The sequence below is a fragment of the Salvelinus namaycush genome, chromosome 18 (genome assembly GCF_016432855.1).
Source record: "Salvelinus namaycush isolate Seneca chromosome 18, SaNama_1.0, whole genome shotgun sequence".
Taxonomy (NCBI): Eukaryota; Metazoa; Chordata; class Actinopteri; order Salmoniformes; family Salmonidae; genus Salvelinus; species Salvelinus namaycush.
In genome coordinates this window covers 27,878,726-27,897,625 of record NC_052324.1, presented here as the reverse complement: position 1 = coordinate 27,897,625, position 18,900 = coordinate 27,878,726, and the positions used below count along the sequence as shown (strand labels likewise).

The 18,900-nt window shown below is 44.7% G+C and overlaps 1 protein-coding gene across 3 annotated transcripts in view; it reads left to right on the top strand.

Annotated features, from left to right (window-relative positions):
* The window catches only part of tpcn1 (two pore segment channel 1), a 32,263-nt gene that overhangs the window by 3,011 nt on the left and 10,352 nt on the right, over positions 1-18,900 (top strand). For 2 of the 3 annotated variants that reach the window (XM_039013590.1, XM_039013589.1), the window contains exons 2-12: positions 701-837; positions 7,736-7,912; positions 8,012-8,125; positions 8,349-8,479; positions 8,575-8,663; positions 8,867-8,901; positions 9,025-9,083; positions 11,626-11,725; positions 11,806-11,922; positions 12,021-12,145; positions 12,241-12,289. In XM_039013590.1, the coding sequence (XP_038869518.1) occupies positions 701-837; positions 7,736-7,912; positions 8,012-8,125; positions 8,349-8,479; positions 8,575-8,663; positions 8,867-8,901; positions 9,025-9,083; positions 11,626-11,725; positions 11,806-11,922; positions 12,021-12,145; positions 12,241-12,289 (1,133 nt within the window). Of the gene's footprint in view, positions 1-700; positions 860-7,735; positions 7,913-8,011; positions 8,126-8,348; positions 8,480-8,574; positions 8,664-8,866; positions 8,902-9,024; positions 9,084-11,625; positions 11,726-11,805; positions 11,923-12,020; positions 12,146-12,240; positions 12,290-18,900 lie in introns of those variants that run through there. The other variant, XM_039013591.1, reaches the window with a different exon arrangement.

Here is an 18,900-nt window from a genome sequence, read left to right as displayed (position 1 = left end):
ATCGCATGTTAGCCCCTGCGTGTCCTTGGAGGTGTGTGAACGCTGGACCTGTGGACTGTGAATGACACACACACACACACACACACTGCTTTAGGGGACTACGTTCAAACACACGTACCCGAACAAACACTCACAGTCCTGGACCACTGGAGGCCATTAGAGCCATGGAGTGTTCGTCCGTGCTGGTGGAGACTGCTGGTATCCATGACAACAGTGTTGAGTTGACCCTGGAGGAGAGTCCAGCCCTCATCTCCTCATTCTGCAGCGGGCTAGACTGCATGGGTGTGTGTGTGTGTGTGTGTGTGTGTGTGTGTGTGTGTGTGTGTGTGTGTGTGTGTGTGTGTGTGTGTGTGTGTGTGTGTGTGTGTGTGTGTGTGTGTGTGTGTGTGTGTGTGTGTGTGTGTGTGTGTGTGTACACATTTCACAATACTTGTGAGTACCAGAAGCCCTCACAAGAATACTAAACCAACTCAAATTCAGTGAAGTGAGGACATTTTGCCAGTTCCCACTTGGCTATTCTATGTTAGCGTTAGGAAAAATAGGATTTTGAATGGGAATCAATTCTTATTCCCCGAAAAGTATGTGGGGGGAATATGTTGTGAAAATGCGTAACAGTGAACGAAACCACTAAATTACTCTTTGTCAGGTTTTGGAGGCTCTTTACAAATTTGTATTAATGTTGTTTTTTTCTACTGTGTAGATGGAGGAGGGGGGTATGACATTGTGAATAACCAGGTGATACCAACACCGGGGCCACCACCAAACTACAGATCACACAATGCCTCACTTCAACAAAGCTGGGAGATGAACTACCAGGAAGCAGCGATCTATCTACAGGTACCCCCCACGCACACACACGGTACTTACTTGGTATTTACTTACATTTTGATAGTAATGATTAGCTACATTATAATATTACGGCGTAGTTATACACTCACCGGACAGTTTATTAGATACACACATCTAGTACCGGGAATCCCCTTTGCCTCCAGAACAGCCTTAATTCTTTGGGGCATAATATGTACAGTACCAGTCAAAATTTGGACACACCTACTCATTCTAGCGTTTTTCATTATTTGTAGTATTTTCTACATTGTAGAATAATAGTGAAGACATCAAACTATGAAATAATACATGGAATCATATGGTAACCAAAAAAGTGTTAAACGAATGAAAATATATTCCATATTTTATAATTTTGATAGTTTCTTCAAGTGTAGTCGCAAAAACCATCAAGCGCTATGATGAAACTGGCTCTCATGAGGACCGCCACAGGAAAGGAAAACCCAGAGATGCCTGTGCTGCAGAGGATAAGTTCATTATGGATACCAGCCTCAGAAATTGCAGCCCAAATAAATGCTTCAGAGTTCAAGTAACAGACACATCTCAACATCAACAGTTCAGAGGAGACCGCGTGAATCAGGCTTTCATGGTCAATTTGCAACAAAGAAACCACTACTAAAGGACACCAATAATAAGAGTTGCTTGGGCCAAGAGACACGAGCAATGGACATTAGACCAGTGGAAATGTGTCCTTTGGTCTGATGAGTTCAAATTTGAGATTTTTGGTTCCAACTGCCGTGTCTTTGTGAGACGCAGAGTAGGTGAACGTATGATCTCTGCATGTGTAGTTCCTACTGTGAAGCATGGAGGAGGAGGAGGTTTGATGGTGCGGGTGTGCTTGGCTGGTGACGCTGTAAGTGATTTATTTAGAATTCAAGGCACACTTAACCAGCATGGCTACCACAGCATTCTGCAGCGATACGCCATCCCATCTGGTTTGCGCTTAGTGGGACTATCATTTGTTTTTCAAAAGGACAATGACCCAAAACACCTCCAGGCTGTGTAAGGGCTATTTGACCAAGAAAGAGAGTGATGGAGTGCTGCATAAAATGACCTGGCCTCCACAATCACCCGACCTCAACCCAATTGAGATGGTTTGGGATGAGTTAGACCGCAGAGTGAAGGAAAAGCAGCCAACTGTAACGATGTGCGCTGAGAGTCGGGAAGTAAGTTCAGGGAGTGAGTGTTTTAATAAATAAACACAACATAATACAAAAATAAGAAACACGAACAACGCACAGAAACAATAACGCCTGGGGAAAGAACCAAAGGGAGTGACATATATAGGGAAGGTAATCAGGGAAGTGATGGAGTCCAGGTGAGTCTGATGACGCACAGGTGCACGTAACGATGGTGACAGGTGTGCGCCATAACGAGCAGTCTGGTGACCTAGAGGCCGGAGAGGGAGCACACGTGACGCCAACAAGTGCTCAGCATATGTGGGAACTCCTTCAAGACTGTTGGAAAAGCATTCCAGGAGAAGCTGGTTGAGAGAATGTCAAGAGTGTGCAAAACTCAAGGCAAAGGGTGGCTACTTTGAAGAATCTCAAATATAAAATGTATTTAGATTTGTTTAACACTTTTTTTGGTTACTACATGATTCCATATGTGTTATTTCATAGTTTTGATGTGTTCACTATTATTCTACGATGTAGAAAATAGTAAAATAAATTAAAACCCTTGAATGAGTAGGTGTGTCCAAAATTTTGACTGGTACTGTACATGTAGGTAGAGGTAAAGTGACTATGCATGGATAATAAACAGAGAGTAGCAGCAGGGTACAAATGGGGGTGGGGGAGAAATGCAAATAGTTTGGGTAGCCATTTGATTAGCTGTTCAGGAGTCTTATGGCTTGGGGGTTGAAGCTGTTAAGAAGCCTTTTGGACCTAGACTTGGCACTCCGGTACCGCTTGCCGTGTGGAAGCAGAGAGAACATTCTATGACTAGGGTGACTGGAGTCTTTGGCAATTTTTTGGGGCCTTCCTTTGACACTGCCTGGTATAGAAGTCCTGGATGGCAGGAAGCTTTGCCCAAGTGATGTACTGGGCCGTATGCACTACCCTCTGTAGTGCCTTGGGTCGGAGGCTGAACAGTTGCCATACCAGGCGGTGATGCAACCAGTCAGGATGCTCTCGATGGTGCAGCTGTATAAAGTTTTGAGGATCTGAGGACCCATGCCAAATCTTTTCAGTCTCCTGAGGGGGAATAGGTTTTGTCATGCCCTCTTCACAACTGTCTTGGTGTGTTTGGACCATGATAGTTTGTTGGTGATGTGGACACCAAGGAACTTGAAGCTCTCTACCTGCTCCACTACAGCCCCGTCGATGAGAATGAGGGCGTGCTCGGTCCTCCTTTTCCTGTAGTCCACAATAATCTCCTTTGTCTTGATCCCATTGAGGGAGAGGTTGTTATGGTACCACACTGCTAGTTCTCTGACCTCCCTATAGGCTGTCTCATCTTTCACTTACACTGTTGTGTCGTCGGCAAACTTAATGATGGTGTTGGAGTTGTGCTTGGTCATGCAGTCATGGTTGAACAGGGAGACAGGAGGGGACTGAGGGACCCTGTGTTGAGGATCAGCGTGGCAGATCTGTTGTTACCTACCCTTACCACCTGAGGACGGCCTGTCAGGAAGTCCAGGATCCAGTTGCAGAGGGAGGTGTTTCGTCCCAGGGTCCTTAGCTTAGTGATGAGCTTTGAGGGCACTATGTTGTTGAACGCTGAGCTCTAGTCAAGGAATAGCATTCTCACACAAGTGTTATTTTTGTCCAGGTGGGAAAGGGTAGTGTGGAGTGCAAAAGAGATTGCATCATCTCTGGATCTGGTAAGGCGGTATGCAAATTGGAGTGGGTCTAGGGTTTCTGGGATAATGGTGTTGATGTGAACCATGACCAGCCTTTCAATGACCAGTGATACATTTTTGTACCTAATCAACTGGCCAGTGAGTGTAATTTGTCCATAACCTCTAACCAGTGGCGATTTTGGTATGTAAATCTTGGTGGAGGGGGGGGGGGTGCAATGCATGCCAGCAAAGCCACAACACTAAACAATACATTACCTGCACTATAACGGTGACAAACACTGCCTACCAATGGCCTACATAAAGCTGTCCCAGCATCAGTCCCAACATCTTCTCACTGCTACACCTGGCTATCAGCGGAGCCTTGTCTGGCAGCGAAACAGTTAATTCAGCCTCATTTACTGCCTTTTAAAAAAACACAGCTGATATGACTGACTTGCTTCAACAAATGTGGTTTCTAATGACAATTATGATGTACAAACTATGGCATAAGGGAACAAGCGGATAAATAGACAAATTATTAGGGTGAGGTACATGGGCTACTAACATCTTACTACACAACATACACTTAGTATTACTTTCTTAGCTACAGTATACATATCTCCCTTGCATATTACATCATTTATGCAACAGCATACAATACATTTTGGACTCACCTTGTTGTGCTGTGCTCACTTGAACTGGAAGGTGGCGCGGCAGTCTTTTTCATGGGCAAATTTTATCATCAAAGTCTGTCATTCTCTTTATTTATGGTGCTTTCAAAACAACTGGGAACAAATCATGATGACTTCATTGATCTTCAGGTCGTAGCTCTAGGAAGAGGCCGGATTTACAATTCAGAATTGGATGACCGTTCAAAACGTATTTTCCCAGTCAGAGCTTGTTTATTCCTGACTTCCAAGTTGTCTTGAGTAGGGATGCACCGATATGACATTTTTTGGCCGATACCGCTATTTTAAATTTTAGCTGCCTTTAAGCGTTCTAGTGCAGCTAAATAGTTAACACACACACACACACGTGGATGCAGTGGTCTAAGGCACTGTATCTCAGTGCAAGAGGCGTCACTACAGTCCCTGGTTCGAATCCAGTCTGTATCACATCCGGTCGTGATTGGGAGTCCCATAGGGCGGCACACAATTGGCCCAGTGTCGTCCGGGTTCGTCCGGGGTACGTCGTCATTGTAAATAGGAATTTGTTCTTAACTGACTTGCCTAGTTAAATAAAGGTTACACACACACCACATTGACCAACAAGTAATTTTCTTGGCTTATCCGTATGTCCCCATTACCAGTAAAACATAACCAAAACCTATTTCTTTCACTTACTCGCTGTGCTGTTTCGTTGTTCATTTGTTCAGTCGTTTCATTCAACCAGGATTTCATCATACATGTCAAGCAGTGAAGTTTCAGCTCTGTCTGTCCGTGGCCTCTCGTCCTCGGTGCGCACTGTCACTGTGTCAATTTCCATTTTGTCCAGCTGTGTATGAAACATTTCACGTAAGCCCTGTTTCTTGTCTGCATCGAAGTAGCGGTCCTTGTACCTAACATCGAGCATGGTGGCAACACAGTAAAGAGGCTCAGAGAGAATACCACCGAATCGTTTGTTCACAGCCTTGAGTACTTTTGTAAGTTTTAATGCGTTTCAATGCCATCACAGAGGGTATCACGTCTGCTGCAGACGCAGTTGATTAGCTTATTTCTCGATTCAGTTTGCAAGTTTCAAACATGTTCTCAAATGCCATGAAATGGCAGCAGTGGTATGAGAACCAGCACATTATTGAACATGCAATACGGCGTTCCTCTATTGCAATGTAAATCTATGGCAGCACCCAAGGGGCTAGAATTTTCCAGCTCTCCCATTAGACTTTTGCATGACATAAGTATTTGATACATCAGAAAAGCAGAACTTAATATTTTGTACAGAAACCTTTGTTTGCAATTACAGAGATCATACGTTTCCTGTAGTTCTTGACCAGGTTTGCACACACTGCAGCAGGGATTTTGGCCCACTCCTCCATACAGACCTTCTCCAGATCCTTCAGGTTTCGGGGCTTTCGCTGGGCAATACGGACTTTCAGCTCCCTCCAAAGATTTTCTATTGGGTTCAGGTCTGGAGACTGGCTAGGCCACTCCAGGACCTTGAGATGCTTCTTACGGAGCCACTCCTTAGTTGCCCTGGCTGTGTGTTTCGGGTCGTTGTCATGCTGGAAGACCCAGCCACGACCCATCTTCAATGCTCTTACTGAGGGAAGGAGGTTGTTGGCCAAGATCTCGCGATACATGGCCCCATCCATCCTCCCCTCAATACGGTGCAGTCGTCCTGTCCCCTTTGCAGAAAAGCATCCCCAAAGAATGATGTTTCCACCTCCATGCTTCACGGTTGGGATGGTGTTCTTGGGGTTGTACTCATCCTTCTTCTTCCTCCAAACACGGCGAGTGGAGTTTAGACCAAAAAGCTCTATTTTTGTCTCATCAGACCACATGACCTTCTCCCATTCCTCCTCTGGATCATCCAGATGGTCATTGGCAAACTTCAGACGGGCCTGGACATGCGCTTGCTTGAGCAGGGGGACCTTGCGTGTGCTGCAGGATTTGAATCCATGACGGCGTAGTGTGTTACTAATAGTTTTCTTTGAGACTGTGGTCCCAGCTCTCTTCAGGTCATTGACCAGATCCTGCCGTGTAGTTCTGGGCTGATGCCTCACCTTCCTTATGATCATTGATGCCCCGCGAGGTGAGATCTTGCATGGAGCCCCAGACCGAGGGTGATTGACCGTCATCTTGAACTTTTTCAATTTTCTAATAATTGCGCCAACAGTTGTTGCCTTCTCACCAAGCTGCTTGCCTATCGTCCTGTAGCCCATCCCAGCCTTGTGCAGGTCTACAATTTTATCCCTGATGTCCTTACACAGCTCTCTGGTCTTGGCCATTGTGGAGAGGTTGGAGTCTGTTTGAGTGTGTGGACAGGTGTCTTTTATACAGGTAACGAGTTCAAACAGGTGCAGTTAATACAGGTAATGAGTGGAGAACAGGAGGGCTTCTTAAAGAAAAACTAACAGGTCTGTGAGAGCCGGAATTCTTACTGGTTGGTAGGTGATCAAATACTTATGTCATGCAATAAAATGCAAATGAATTACTTAATCATACAATGTGATTTTCTGGATTTTTGTTTTAGATTCCGTCTCTCACAGTTGAAGTGTACCTATGATAAAAATGACAGACCTCTACATGCTTTGTAAGTAGGAAAACCTGCAAAATCGGCAGTGTATCAAATACTTGTTCTCCCCACTGTGTGTGTGTATATATATATATATATATATATGATATATGATATATGATATATATATATGATATGTGACACGTATTAATGCCAAAATAACATGCAAAACAGGCAAGCCCCCCAAAAAACTGGGAACTTGAAAAAAAACAAGGTCGAATCATGATGACGTCATTGATCTTCAGGTCGTAGCTCTAGAAAGAGGCCGGATTTACAATTCAGAGTTGGATGAGCTCGTTTATTCCCGACTTCCCAGTTAACTTGACTTCAGTGAGTTCAAGACTTCGCAGTTCCGAGTTAACAACACCTGCATTTTAGAGCTGCCTTTATTGAAGAAAACAAAAAAAGAGACCATGTTTGTATGTGGCTTTATTAACTCAATGACATTTATTATGTTATTTTTTACATTGTTTGCAAACTGATATGTGACACGTATTAATGCCAAAATAACATGCAAAACAGGCAAGCCCCCCAACAACAAAAAATATTTATATTTTGTATTTATTGCAAAAAATGTAGGGCTAAAAACAGGTGTAACTCTGCCCTACACTGCCTCTAACTACCTTAGAGGCAGTGTAGGGCAGGTGGCTGACTGTAAGAAAGCCTAGCTATGGAGGGACTAATCAGCATCATGTGACAGATAGATCATGTGAGTTTAAGTGCTAAACGTTGTACCTTTTTTTGGTAGCTACAGGTATAGCTCAGGTGAATGGTAGAGAGCTGTAGAACAAATGTATCATATTTTCACACTTATGTTATCAAACAAAATTCAGATGTACATTTGTGTGTGTGTGTGTGTGTGTGTGTGGTCAATAGGAAGGAGAGAACAATGATAAGTTCTTTACACACCCTCGGAACCCCAAGGCGCTGGCAGCGTACCTATTTGCTCACAACCACCTGTTCTACATGATGGAGCTGCTAACAGGACTCCTACTGATGGTCCTGTCACTCTGTGAGGCTCCCGCTGTACCATCACTACGCTTGGATGTTTACGTGCGTACACACATACTACCACTGACACACACTGACACAGGTCTACATCACTCTGGAGCTGCTGGGTTAGAGGTTAAAGGTTGTATTTTGTTTCTGTAGGTCCATGCCACTCTGGAGTTACTGGCTCTGGTTATGGTGGCGTTTGAACTCTGTATGAAGCTGCGCTGGCTCGGCTTCCACACATTCATCAGACACAAGAGGACCATGGTGAAGGTAAATGCCTATCTGCATAGAAGTGAAACTCCAGTCCCAAAAATTGGAGCATCCCAAACGTATCGTATAGATTACAAATAAGAATGGTCCCAGAACAGTGCCCTGAGGGACCCCTTGTGACCTTTTTTTACTCACAAGAGTGACAAACTCTCGCCTGTCAGTTGGTTATTTTTTTTTTTGTAGTTTCACCATTTTATATGTCTGATACCTGTTCTGTGTGTAGACGTGTGTGTTGCTGCTCCAGTTTGTGGAGGCCATAGTGGTTCTGATCCGGCAGACGTCGCACCTGCGTGTGACCAGAGCTCTCAGACCCATATTCCTGGTGGATTGCAGATACTGTGGTGCCGTGCGAAGGTATACACACACATTTCTTTTTACTAAGTCACTGAGAAATGTTGTTTGCAAAGCGTGAATAACTGTTGTGTGTTGTCATCCTCTTGTCCAATCAGAAACCTGCGTCAAATTTTCCAGTCCCTTCCCCCTTTTATAGACATCCTGCTGCTGCTGCTCTTCTTTATGGTCATATTTGCCATCCTGGGTGAGACACACACACACCATTTTGGATGTTCTTCAAGGTTGATAACGACATTGATCCTAGATGAAAATCCTTGATGAGTCTCCAAAAACAGTGCACAATTGAACAGTGGAAATTAAATTATTTATATAAACAACCTCAAAATGAATAAAATCCATTCTGTTCTATTGTGCCTGTGTGAGTATGGCTCTGTTCTCTCTCTACAGGCTTCTGTCTGTTCTCCCCTAATACTTCTGATCCGGTGAGTGAAAATGACATTTGCTGTATGTTGTACCTCTGTAGAAGACTGCTAGTCTTGTGCTAACTGGAGTGGTCTATCTTATACTGGTCTCATACCGTTTTGTCTGGTGTTCTCTCTCATCAGTACTTCAACACTCTGGAGAACAGCATCGTGAGTCTTTTTGTGCTCGTGACCACCGCAAAGTAAGGCTCTGATACCACACACACACACACACCAACTCCTGCTTTACACATCAGTCTGTATAATAGTCTGATGTTTCATACTCTGTGACTGTTTTGATTGTATTACTCTCTAAAGACAGTATATTGCCTGATGCAGTGTTTCTGCTGCATTCATTTAGCTGTGGCGCTGCGCCACGGCAAAACAATTGCCACCACTGCAAAAAAGAACAGTTTAACATCATAGTATTTCTACCAAAGAAACTTTCAGTAAAGGTTTGTTATGCGCATTTGCTTTTCCTCAGTAAATAGATATGTCTGGGTACAACATCATTCTAAAGGTTATTTAGCTGTTTGCTTTGGGCCACTGTGGCAGCTAAACCTGCCTGCGTGCGAAACACAGGTCACCGTCCTGCAAACAGCACGCTAGTCACTGGAGAGACCTGCGACTCGAAACACAGGTCACCGTCCTGCAAACAGCACGCTAGTCACTGGAGAGACCTGCGACTCGAAACACAGGTCACCGTCCTGCAAACAGCACGCTAGTCACTGGAGAGACCTGCGACTCGAAACACAGGTCACCGTCCTGCAAACAGCACGCTAGTTACTGGAGAGACCTGCGGCTCGAAACACAGGTCACCGTCCTGCAAACAGCACGATAGTCACCGGAGAGACCTGCGGCTCGAAACACAGGTCACTTGAATCACTTCAGAGTGCACCGCCTTCAGTCGGAGAGAAGCGCGCCATATTAGGAACTCCGTCATCCTCAGATCTCACCCCTCACTTACTCAAGTCTCACCCCTCCTCAAGCCTCACCCTCCGCTAGTCAAATATCGGTGTCATGTACCAGTGGCGTATCACAGTTTTGCGAGGCCCCCTGCAAGGTCAGAGCAAAAAACAACAACCAAACAAAAGCAGCAAACTTCTTGCAATTCTACACATTTCACCATGGGGCATAGAGAAACAATTGCAGTTTTAAAGCTAATTTCATGTTATTCTACCATGAGGCTGAGAGAACGTTTAATTTCCAGCTAATTTCCGTTTTGCTATGGTTTATAACATGTTCACATGCTATCTGGGCCCCCAACCAAATATAAATACACTGGACTGCAGCTCCAGTTGTCAGAAAAGGGAGAGAGTAGTCTATTGGGTAGGGCAGGTAGTGTACTGTCTAATTCAAATTGTTATTCATTTTGGAATACAATGCCCCGCACTGCTACTAACACTGGCCTGATGATACTGTATTACCAAAAACAATACACTGTGAATATATGCAGAAACTGCTTCTCCAATAGAAATCCCCAATCACACTTGTAGGGAATGTCATGGTGACATTAGCTAGCTTAGCTCATGCACAGAAACAAGTCAATGGGTCTTACGGTCGTGCCGCGTCGAACTGCACATTTGCAGGCCGTTAAATGAAAGGCACTCCTTCAATATAAAGTTGTTTTTGACAAAAATAAAAACGTTTCAGTTAGTCACTTTCACAAGGTTGTAGTAATGACAGGTTCAGCTACTTAAAACATTGTCTCAAATCTGTTTTGCCTTTTAGAATTAGATAAAATTAACAAGGACACTTTTTTTCACTTCTCCCATTAACTTGCCAAATCCCGGTCTCGTCTGTCGAGCCTGCTTCACGACGTGTTTCACGGAAGTATCGCGATGTTGCGCCTCTGGGTTTGAAAACTCCATGGTATTACTTTCTCAAGACAGAATGGTGCCTGTTGAGATTGTATTCATCTCTAAGTATTGTGCCTGTTGGGATTGTATTACTCTCTCAAGACGGCATAGTGCCTGATGAGGTTGTATTACTCTCTCAAGACGGCATAGTGCCTGATGAGGTTGTTTTGCTCTCTCAAGACAGCATAGTGCCTGATGAGGTTGTATTACTCTCTCAAGACAGCATAGTGCCTGATGAGGTTGTATTACTCTCTCAAGACGGCATAGTGCCTGATGAGGTTGTTTTGCTCTCTCAAGACGGCATAGTGCCTGATGAGGTTGTTTTGCTCTCTCAAGACGGCATAGTGCCTGATGAGGTTGTATTACTCTCTCAAGACGGCATAGTGACTGATGAGGTTGTATTGCTCTCTCAAGACAGCATAGTGCCTGATGAGGTTGTATTGCTCTCTCAAGACGGCATAGTGACTGATGAGGTTGTGTTGCTCTCAAGACAGCATAGTGCCTGATGAGGTTGTGTTGCTCTCTCAAGACAGCATAGTGACTGATGAGGTTGTTTTGCTCTCTCAAGACAGCATAGTGACTGATGAGGTTGTATTGCTCTCTCAAGACGGCATAGTGCCTGATGAGGTTGTATTACTCTCTCAAGACGGCATAGTGACTGATGAGGTTGTATTGCTCTCTCAAGACAGCATAGTGCCTGATGAGGTTGTATTGCTCTCTCAAGACGGCATAGTGACTGATGAGGTTGTGTTGCTCTCAAGACAGCATAGTGCCTGATGAGGTTGTATTGCTCTCTCAAGACGGCATAGTGACTGATGAGGTTGTATTGCTCTCTCAAGACAATATAGAGCCTTATGAGACTTCTGGTGTGTCCTGTTTCCTCTAGCTTCCCAGATGTGATGATGCCAGCGTACTCTCGCAACCGCTGGTCCTGTGTCTTCTTCATCGTCTACCTCTCCATAGAACTTTACTTCATCATGAACTTGGTATACACACACACAGACACAATATGTTGTTTCCCCCCTGTGCACCCTATGGCCATGGTATAACACTGTGTGTGTTGCAGCTCCTGGCGGTGGTGTTCGATACGTTTAACGGTGTTGAGAAGATGAAGTTTAAATCTCTGCTGCTTCACAAACGCTCCGCTATCGACCATGCCTTCCAACTTCTGGTCAGCAGACAGGTACACACACACACACACGTTTAGCCCCCACCTAAAGTGTCTGTAAGCTGTTGTAACTTATGTATAACTGTTGTATTTTGTGTGTGTTGTCTCCCCAGAGGCCAATGGGTGTGTCTCTGAAGCAGTTCGATGGTCTGATGCGTTTCTACAGACCTCGTATGTCATCCAGAGACCGCTTCCTCACATACAAGGCCCTCAACACTGCAGGAGCACCCATGCTCAGGTAACACACATACACTCATGCAGACATCACAAGCAAACACGCACATACTGTAAGTGTTGTTGTTTTAAAGAAGTCTTTGTGATGTTCTGTTGCAGCCTGGATGACTTTTATAAGTTCTATGAAGTCATCGGTCTCAAATGGAAGGTAAGCCTAACACACTGTCGTGACGTGGTTACTATTAATCTGATGACTGTTATTTATCTTATCAACTAACTGTTTAAATGTTACTCAATTAAATGTAATAATGTAACAATGAACTAATTCGAAATTTGGGGCACCATAGGAAGAGTTACCATCTCCCGAATTAAACTCGAAAGATATATAGATATCTCTTACATCAATAACAGTCACTTATTAATCATTACCTCATATCAGTCTCATTCTGAACGTCGTAGACCTCTTGAATCCACAAGATCTCCAGCATTTTCTGATTTAAATCAATTGGTGTAGAACTGAATAATCATTTATTTACTAAATAAATAATAACACAGAATACACATACACACCTACATGAGATAAAAGTCCCTAGTGGACTGACAAGATATGATGGCTTGTTACACATATGGAGAGGGAGGGGTAGGTAAAGAGGGAGAGACAGAGAGACAACACTTGGATACATTTGGAACCTATGCTCAAAGGAATATTAATACTTTGCACATGAACCACCGCTCATTCGGATAAGAAATGCAATGTATATATTTACGCGTACCGTAATTTCCGGACTATAAGCCGCTACTTTTTCCCACGCTTTGAACCTCGCGGCTTATACAATGACGCAGCTAATTTATGGATTTTTCCCGCTTTCACAAGATTCATGCCGCCAAAAAACTGAGCACCGTCACATAATGTGACGTAAATCGAGCGCGCTCAAACTTCCCATCATTCTGATTACGGTAGTCATTTTGTCACCCTCATCATGGCAAAGACACGGAGAAATGCATATGATGCAGCTTTCAAGTTGAAGGCGATCGATCTGGCTGTTGGAAAAGGAAATAGAGCTGCTGCACAAGAGCTTGGCCTTAATGAGTCGATGATAAGACGTTGGAAACAGCAGCGTGAGGAACTGACTCAGTGCAAAAAGACAACAAAAGCTTTCAGATGGAAGAAAAGCAGATGGCCCGAACTAGAAAATGAGCTTGAAGACTGGGTCAACACACAGAGAGCAGACGGCCGAGGTGTTTCAACTGTGCAGATCCGACTGAAAGCCAAAACAATCGCCACCGCAATGAAGTTTGAGGATTTTAGAGGTGGACCATCGTGGTGTCTAAGATTTATGAGACGTAAAGGCCTGTCCATCAGGGTACGGACCAGTATGTGTCAGCAGCTCCCTCCCGACTACGAGGAAAAAGTTTCAAACTTCCGCAAATTCACTGATGCAAAGATAGCGGAGCATTCCATCGGCCCGCACGACATCATAAATATGGATGAGGTTCCTCTGACGTTTGACCTGCCTCTCACTCGGACTGTCAACAGGAAAGGCGAATCATCAGTCACGCTGAAAACAACTGGGCATGAAAAAACGCACTTCACCTGTGTTCTGAGCTGCACGGCATCGGGAGAAAAGCTTCCACCGATGTTGATTTTCAAACGCATGACGATGCCAAAAGAAAAAGAATTCCCGAGAGGAATTGTTGTGAAAGTCAACAAGAAAGGATGGATGACAGAAGGCCTAATGCATGAATGGCATACGGAGTGTTACGGCATGCGACCGGGAGGATTCTTTCACAAGAACAAGGCATTGCTCGTGTTGGACAGCATGAGGGCCCACATAACAGATTCTGTGAAAGAAGCCATCAAGAGGACAAACTCAATTCCAGCTGTGATTCCTGGGGGCACAACAAAGTATTTGCAGCCACTCGACATCAGTGTAAATCGTGCATTTAAGGTGGCGCTCCGTGTTCAGTGGGAGGCTTGGATGACAAATGGGGAGAAATCCTTCACTAAAACGGGCCGCATGCGAAGAGCAACTTATGGTCAAGTCTGCCAGTGGGTCCTGACAGCGTGGAGCATTGTCAAAACATCCACTATCATCAACGGGTTTCGAAAGGCTGGACTGCTGCGTGTTGAAGAGGGCAGCATGAGCTCAGCGGGGAATTTGCCTCCGGATGAAAGTGACGAGAGCGACAATGAAAACGATCCAACATCGGATGAAGCAATTCTGAGGCTATTCAACTCCGACACCGAAGGAGATGACTTCAGTGGTTTCAGTGCACAGGAGGAAGATAGTGACCAATGACTTTCTTGGTAGGCTACTGTTTACTGCTATTTTTTTTATTTTTGTTACAAGCCGTGTTTCGTTAAAGCCTATTTATTTTTGTTACAAGCCGTGTTTCGTTTAAAGGCTGTGTAAAGTTCATTTGTTTCAATGTACCGGTAGGCACCTGCGGCTTATAGACATGTGCGGCTTATTTATGTTCAAAATAAAAAATAAAAATTTATTCAGTGGGTGCGGCTTATATTCAGGTGCGCTTAATAGTCCAGAAATTACGGTAGATGTCTGTCTGTCGTCTCTCTGTTGAAACCAATCGATCCGTCTATGGGGTGTGGCTTGATGTAAGGCTCTGGTTGTCCACCAGAGGTCACAATGTCCTTCTCAGTTGTAGAGCTTCTCTGGTAGTGAAGTGTTTGTTAGAATAGATACAGTGGGGCAAAAAAGTATTTAGTCAGCCACCAATTGTGCAAGTTCTCCCACTTAAAAAGATGAGGCCTGTAATTTTCATCATAGGTACACTTCAACTATGACAGACAAAATGAGAAGAAAAAAATCCAGAAAATCACATTGTAGGATTTTTAATGAATTTATTTGCAAATTATGGTGGAAAATAAGTATTTGGTCACCTACAAACAAGCAAGATTTCTGGCTCTCACAGACCTATAACTTCTTCTTTAAGAGGCTCCTCTGTCCTCCACTCGTTACCTGTATTAATGGCACCTGTTTGAACTTGTTATCAGTATAAAAGACACCTGTCCACAACCTCAAACAGTCACACTCCAAACTCCACTATGGCCAAGACCAAAGAGCTGTCAACGGACACCAGAAACAAAATTGTAGACCTGCACCAGGCTGGGAAGACTGAATCTGCAATAGGTAAGCAGCTTGGTTTGAAGAAATCAACTGTGGGAGCAATTATTAGGAAATGGAAGACATACAAGACCACTGATAATCTCCCTCGATCTGGGGCTCCACGCGAGATCTCACCCCGTGGGGTCAAAATGATCACAAGGACGGTGAGCAAAAATCCCAGAACCACACGGGGGGACCTAGTGAATGACCTGCAGAGAGCTGGGACCAAAGTAACAAAGCCTACCATCAGCAAGGGCATTGAAGATGAAACATGGCTGGGTCTTTCAGCATGACAATGATCCCAAACACACCGCCCGGGCAACGAAGGAGTGGCTTCGTAAGAAGCATTTCAAGGTCCTGGAGTGGCCTAGCCAGTCTCCAGATCTCAACCCCATAGAAAATCTTTGGAGGGAGTTGAAAGTCCGTGTTGCCCAGCAGCAGCCCCAAAACATCACAAACTCATTACAAATCCTACAATGTGATTTTCTGGATTTTTTTTCTTCTCATTTTGTCTGTCATAGTTGAAGTGTACCTATGATGAAAATTACAGGCCTCTCATCTTTTTAAGTGGGAGAACTTGCACAATTGGTGGCTGACTAAATACTTTTCTGCCCCACTGTACCTTTGATGATCTTCATCGGAATGTACTCCCAGTTCCACAATATGTTTGTTTTGTTCGATAAAGTCCATAATTTATGTCCAAATACCTCCTTTTTGTTCGCGCGTTTAGTTCACAAATCCAAATTCATGAGGCGCAGGTACTTAGTCCAGACAAAGTCCAAAAAGTTATATTAAAGTTCGTAGAAACATGTCAAACGATGTATAGAATCAATCTTTAGGAGGTTTTATCATAAATCTTCAGTAATATTCCAACCGGACAATTCCTTTGTCTTTAGAAAGGAAAAGGAACGCAGCTAACTCTCACGGGCGCACGCCTGACTGAGCTCATGGCATTCTGCCAGACACCTGACTCAAACAGCTCTTATTCTCTCCCCCTTCACAGTAGAAGCCTGAAACGAGGTTCTAAAGACTGTTGACATCTAGTGGAAGCCTTAGGAAGTGCAAATTACACTGTACATTGGATAGGCAAAGACTTTAAAACCTACAAACCTCAGATTTCCCACTTCCTGGTTGGATTTTTTCTCAGGTTTTTGCCTGCCGTATGAGCTCTGTTATACTCACAGACATCATTCAAACAGTTTTAGAAACTTCAGAGTGTTTTCTATCCAAATATACTAATAATATGCATATCTTAGCTTCTGGGCCTGAGTAGCAGGCAGTTTACTCTGGGCACCTTATTCATCCAAGCTACTCAATACTGCCCCCCAGCCATAAGAAGTTAACCAAAATACTCTCATACTTAATCATATATTTTATACATTTAGATGTAAACTTCACAAATACAATGCGTACCCTTTCCGAGTTACAGTTATTTTGTTATACCATCCTTAATGACATCGCAAAATAATAAACATTATGACATGATTATTCTTTAGATCCCCACTAACCATTCTTAACATTCCTATCTTATAAATATTGTTCCCAAATCAAATCAAGTTTATTTTATATAGCCCTTCGTACATCAGCTAATATCTCGAAGTGCTGTACAGAAACCCAGCCTAAAACCCCAAACAGCAAGCAATGCAGGTGTAGAAGCACAGTGGCTAGGAAAAACTCCCTAGAAAGGCCAAAACCTAGGAAGAAACCTAGAGAGGAACCAGGCTATGAGGGGTGGCCAGTCCTCTTCTGGCTGTGCCGGGTGGAGATTATAACAGAACTATGCCAAGATGTTCAAAATGTTCATAAGTGACAAGCATGGTCAAATAATAATCATGAATAATTTTCAGTTGGCTTTTCATAGCCGATCATTAAGAGTTGAAAACAGCAGGTCTGGGACAGGTAGGGGTTCTGTAACCGCAGGCAGAACAGTTGAAACTGGAATAGCAGCAAGGCCAGGCGGACTGGGGACAGCAAGGAGTCATCATGCCCGGTAGTCCTGACGTATGGTCCTAGGGCTCAGGTCTTCCGAGAGAGAGAAAGAAAGAGAGAAGGAGAGAATTAGAGAGAGCCAAGATTTTCAAAATGTTCATAAATGACAAGCATGGTCAAATAATAATCAGGAATAAAAGTCAGTTGGCTTTTCATAGCCGATCATTAAGAGTTGAAAGCAGCAGGTCTGGGACAGGTAGGGGTTCCATAACCGCAGGCAGAGCAGTTGAAACTGGAACAGCAGCAAGGCCAGGTGGACTGGGGACAGCAAGGAGTCATCATGCCCGGTTTGCCGTGACGTATGGTCCTAGGGCTCAGGTTCTCAGAGAGAAAGAAAGAGAGAACGAGAGAATTAGAGAGAGCATACTTAAATTCACACAGGACACTGGATAAGACAGGAGAAGTACTCCAGGTATAACCAACTGACCCTAGCCCCCCGACACATAAACTACTGCAGCATAAATACTGGAGGCTGAGACAGGAGGGGTCAGGAGACATTTACATTTAAGTCATTTAGCAGACGCTCTTATCCAGAGCGACTTACAAATTGGTGCATTCACCTTATGATATCCAGTGGAACAGCCACTTTACAATAGTGCATCTAAATCTTTTAAGGGGGGGGGGGGGTTAGAAGGATTACTTTATCCTATCCTAGGTATTCCTTAAAGAGGTGGGGTTTCAGGTGTCTCCGGAAGGTGGTGATTGACTCCGCTGACCTGGCGTCGTGAGGGAGTTTGTTCCACCATTGGGGTGCCAGAGCAGCGAACAGTTTTGACTGGGCTGAGCGGGAACTGTACTTCCTCAGAGGTAGGGAGGCGAGCAGGCCAGAGGTGGATGAACGCAGTGCCCTTGTTTGGGTGTAGGGCCTGATCAGAGCCTGAAGGTACGGAGGTGCCGTTCCCCTCACAGCTCCGTAGGCAAGCACCATGGTCTTGTAGCGGATGCGAGCTTCAACTGGAAGCCAGTGGAGAGAGCGTAGGAGCGTGTTGACGTGAGAGAACTTGGGAAGGTTGAACACCAGACGGGCTGCGGCGTTCTGGATGAGTTGTAGGGGTTTAATGGCACAGGCAGGGAGCCCAGCCAACAGCGAGTTGCAGTAGTCCAGACGGGAGATGACAAGTGCCTGGATTAGGACCTGCGCCGCTTCCTGTGTGAGGCAGGGTCGTACTCTGCGAATGTTGTAGAGCATGAACCTACAGGAACGGGCCACCGCCTTGATGTTAGTTGAGAACGACAGGGTGTTGTCCAGGATCACGCCAAGGTTCTTAGCGCTCTGGGAGGAGGACACAATGGAGTTGTCAACCGTGATGGCGAGATCATGGAACGGGCAGTCCTTCCCCGGGAGGAAGAGCAGCTCCGTCTTGCCGAGGTTCAGCTTGAGGTGGTGATCCGTCATCCACACTGATATATCTGCCAGACATGCAGAGATGCGATTCGCCACCTGGTTATCAGAAGGGGGAAAGGAGAAGATTAATTGTGTGTCGTCTGCATAGCAATGATAGGAGAGACCATGTGAGGTTATGACAGAGCCAAGTGACTTGGTGTATAGCGAGAATAGGAGAGGGCCTAGAACAGAGCCCTGGGGGACACCAGTGGTGAGAGCACGTGGTGCGGAGACAGATTCTCGCCACGCCACCTGGTAGGAGCGACCTGTCAGGTAGGACGCAATCCAAGCGTGGGCCGCGCCGGAGATGCCCAACTC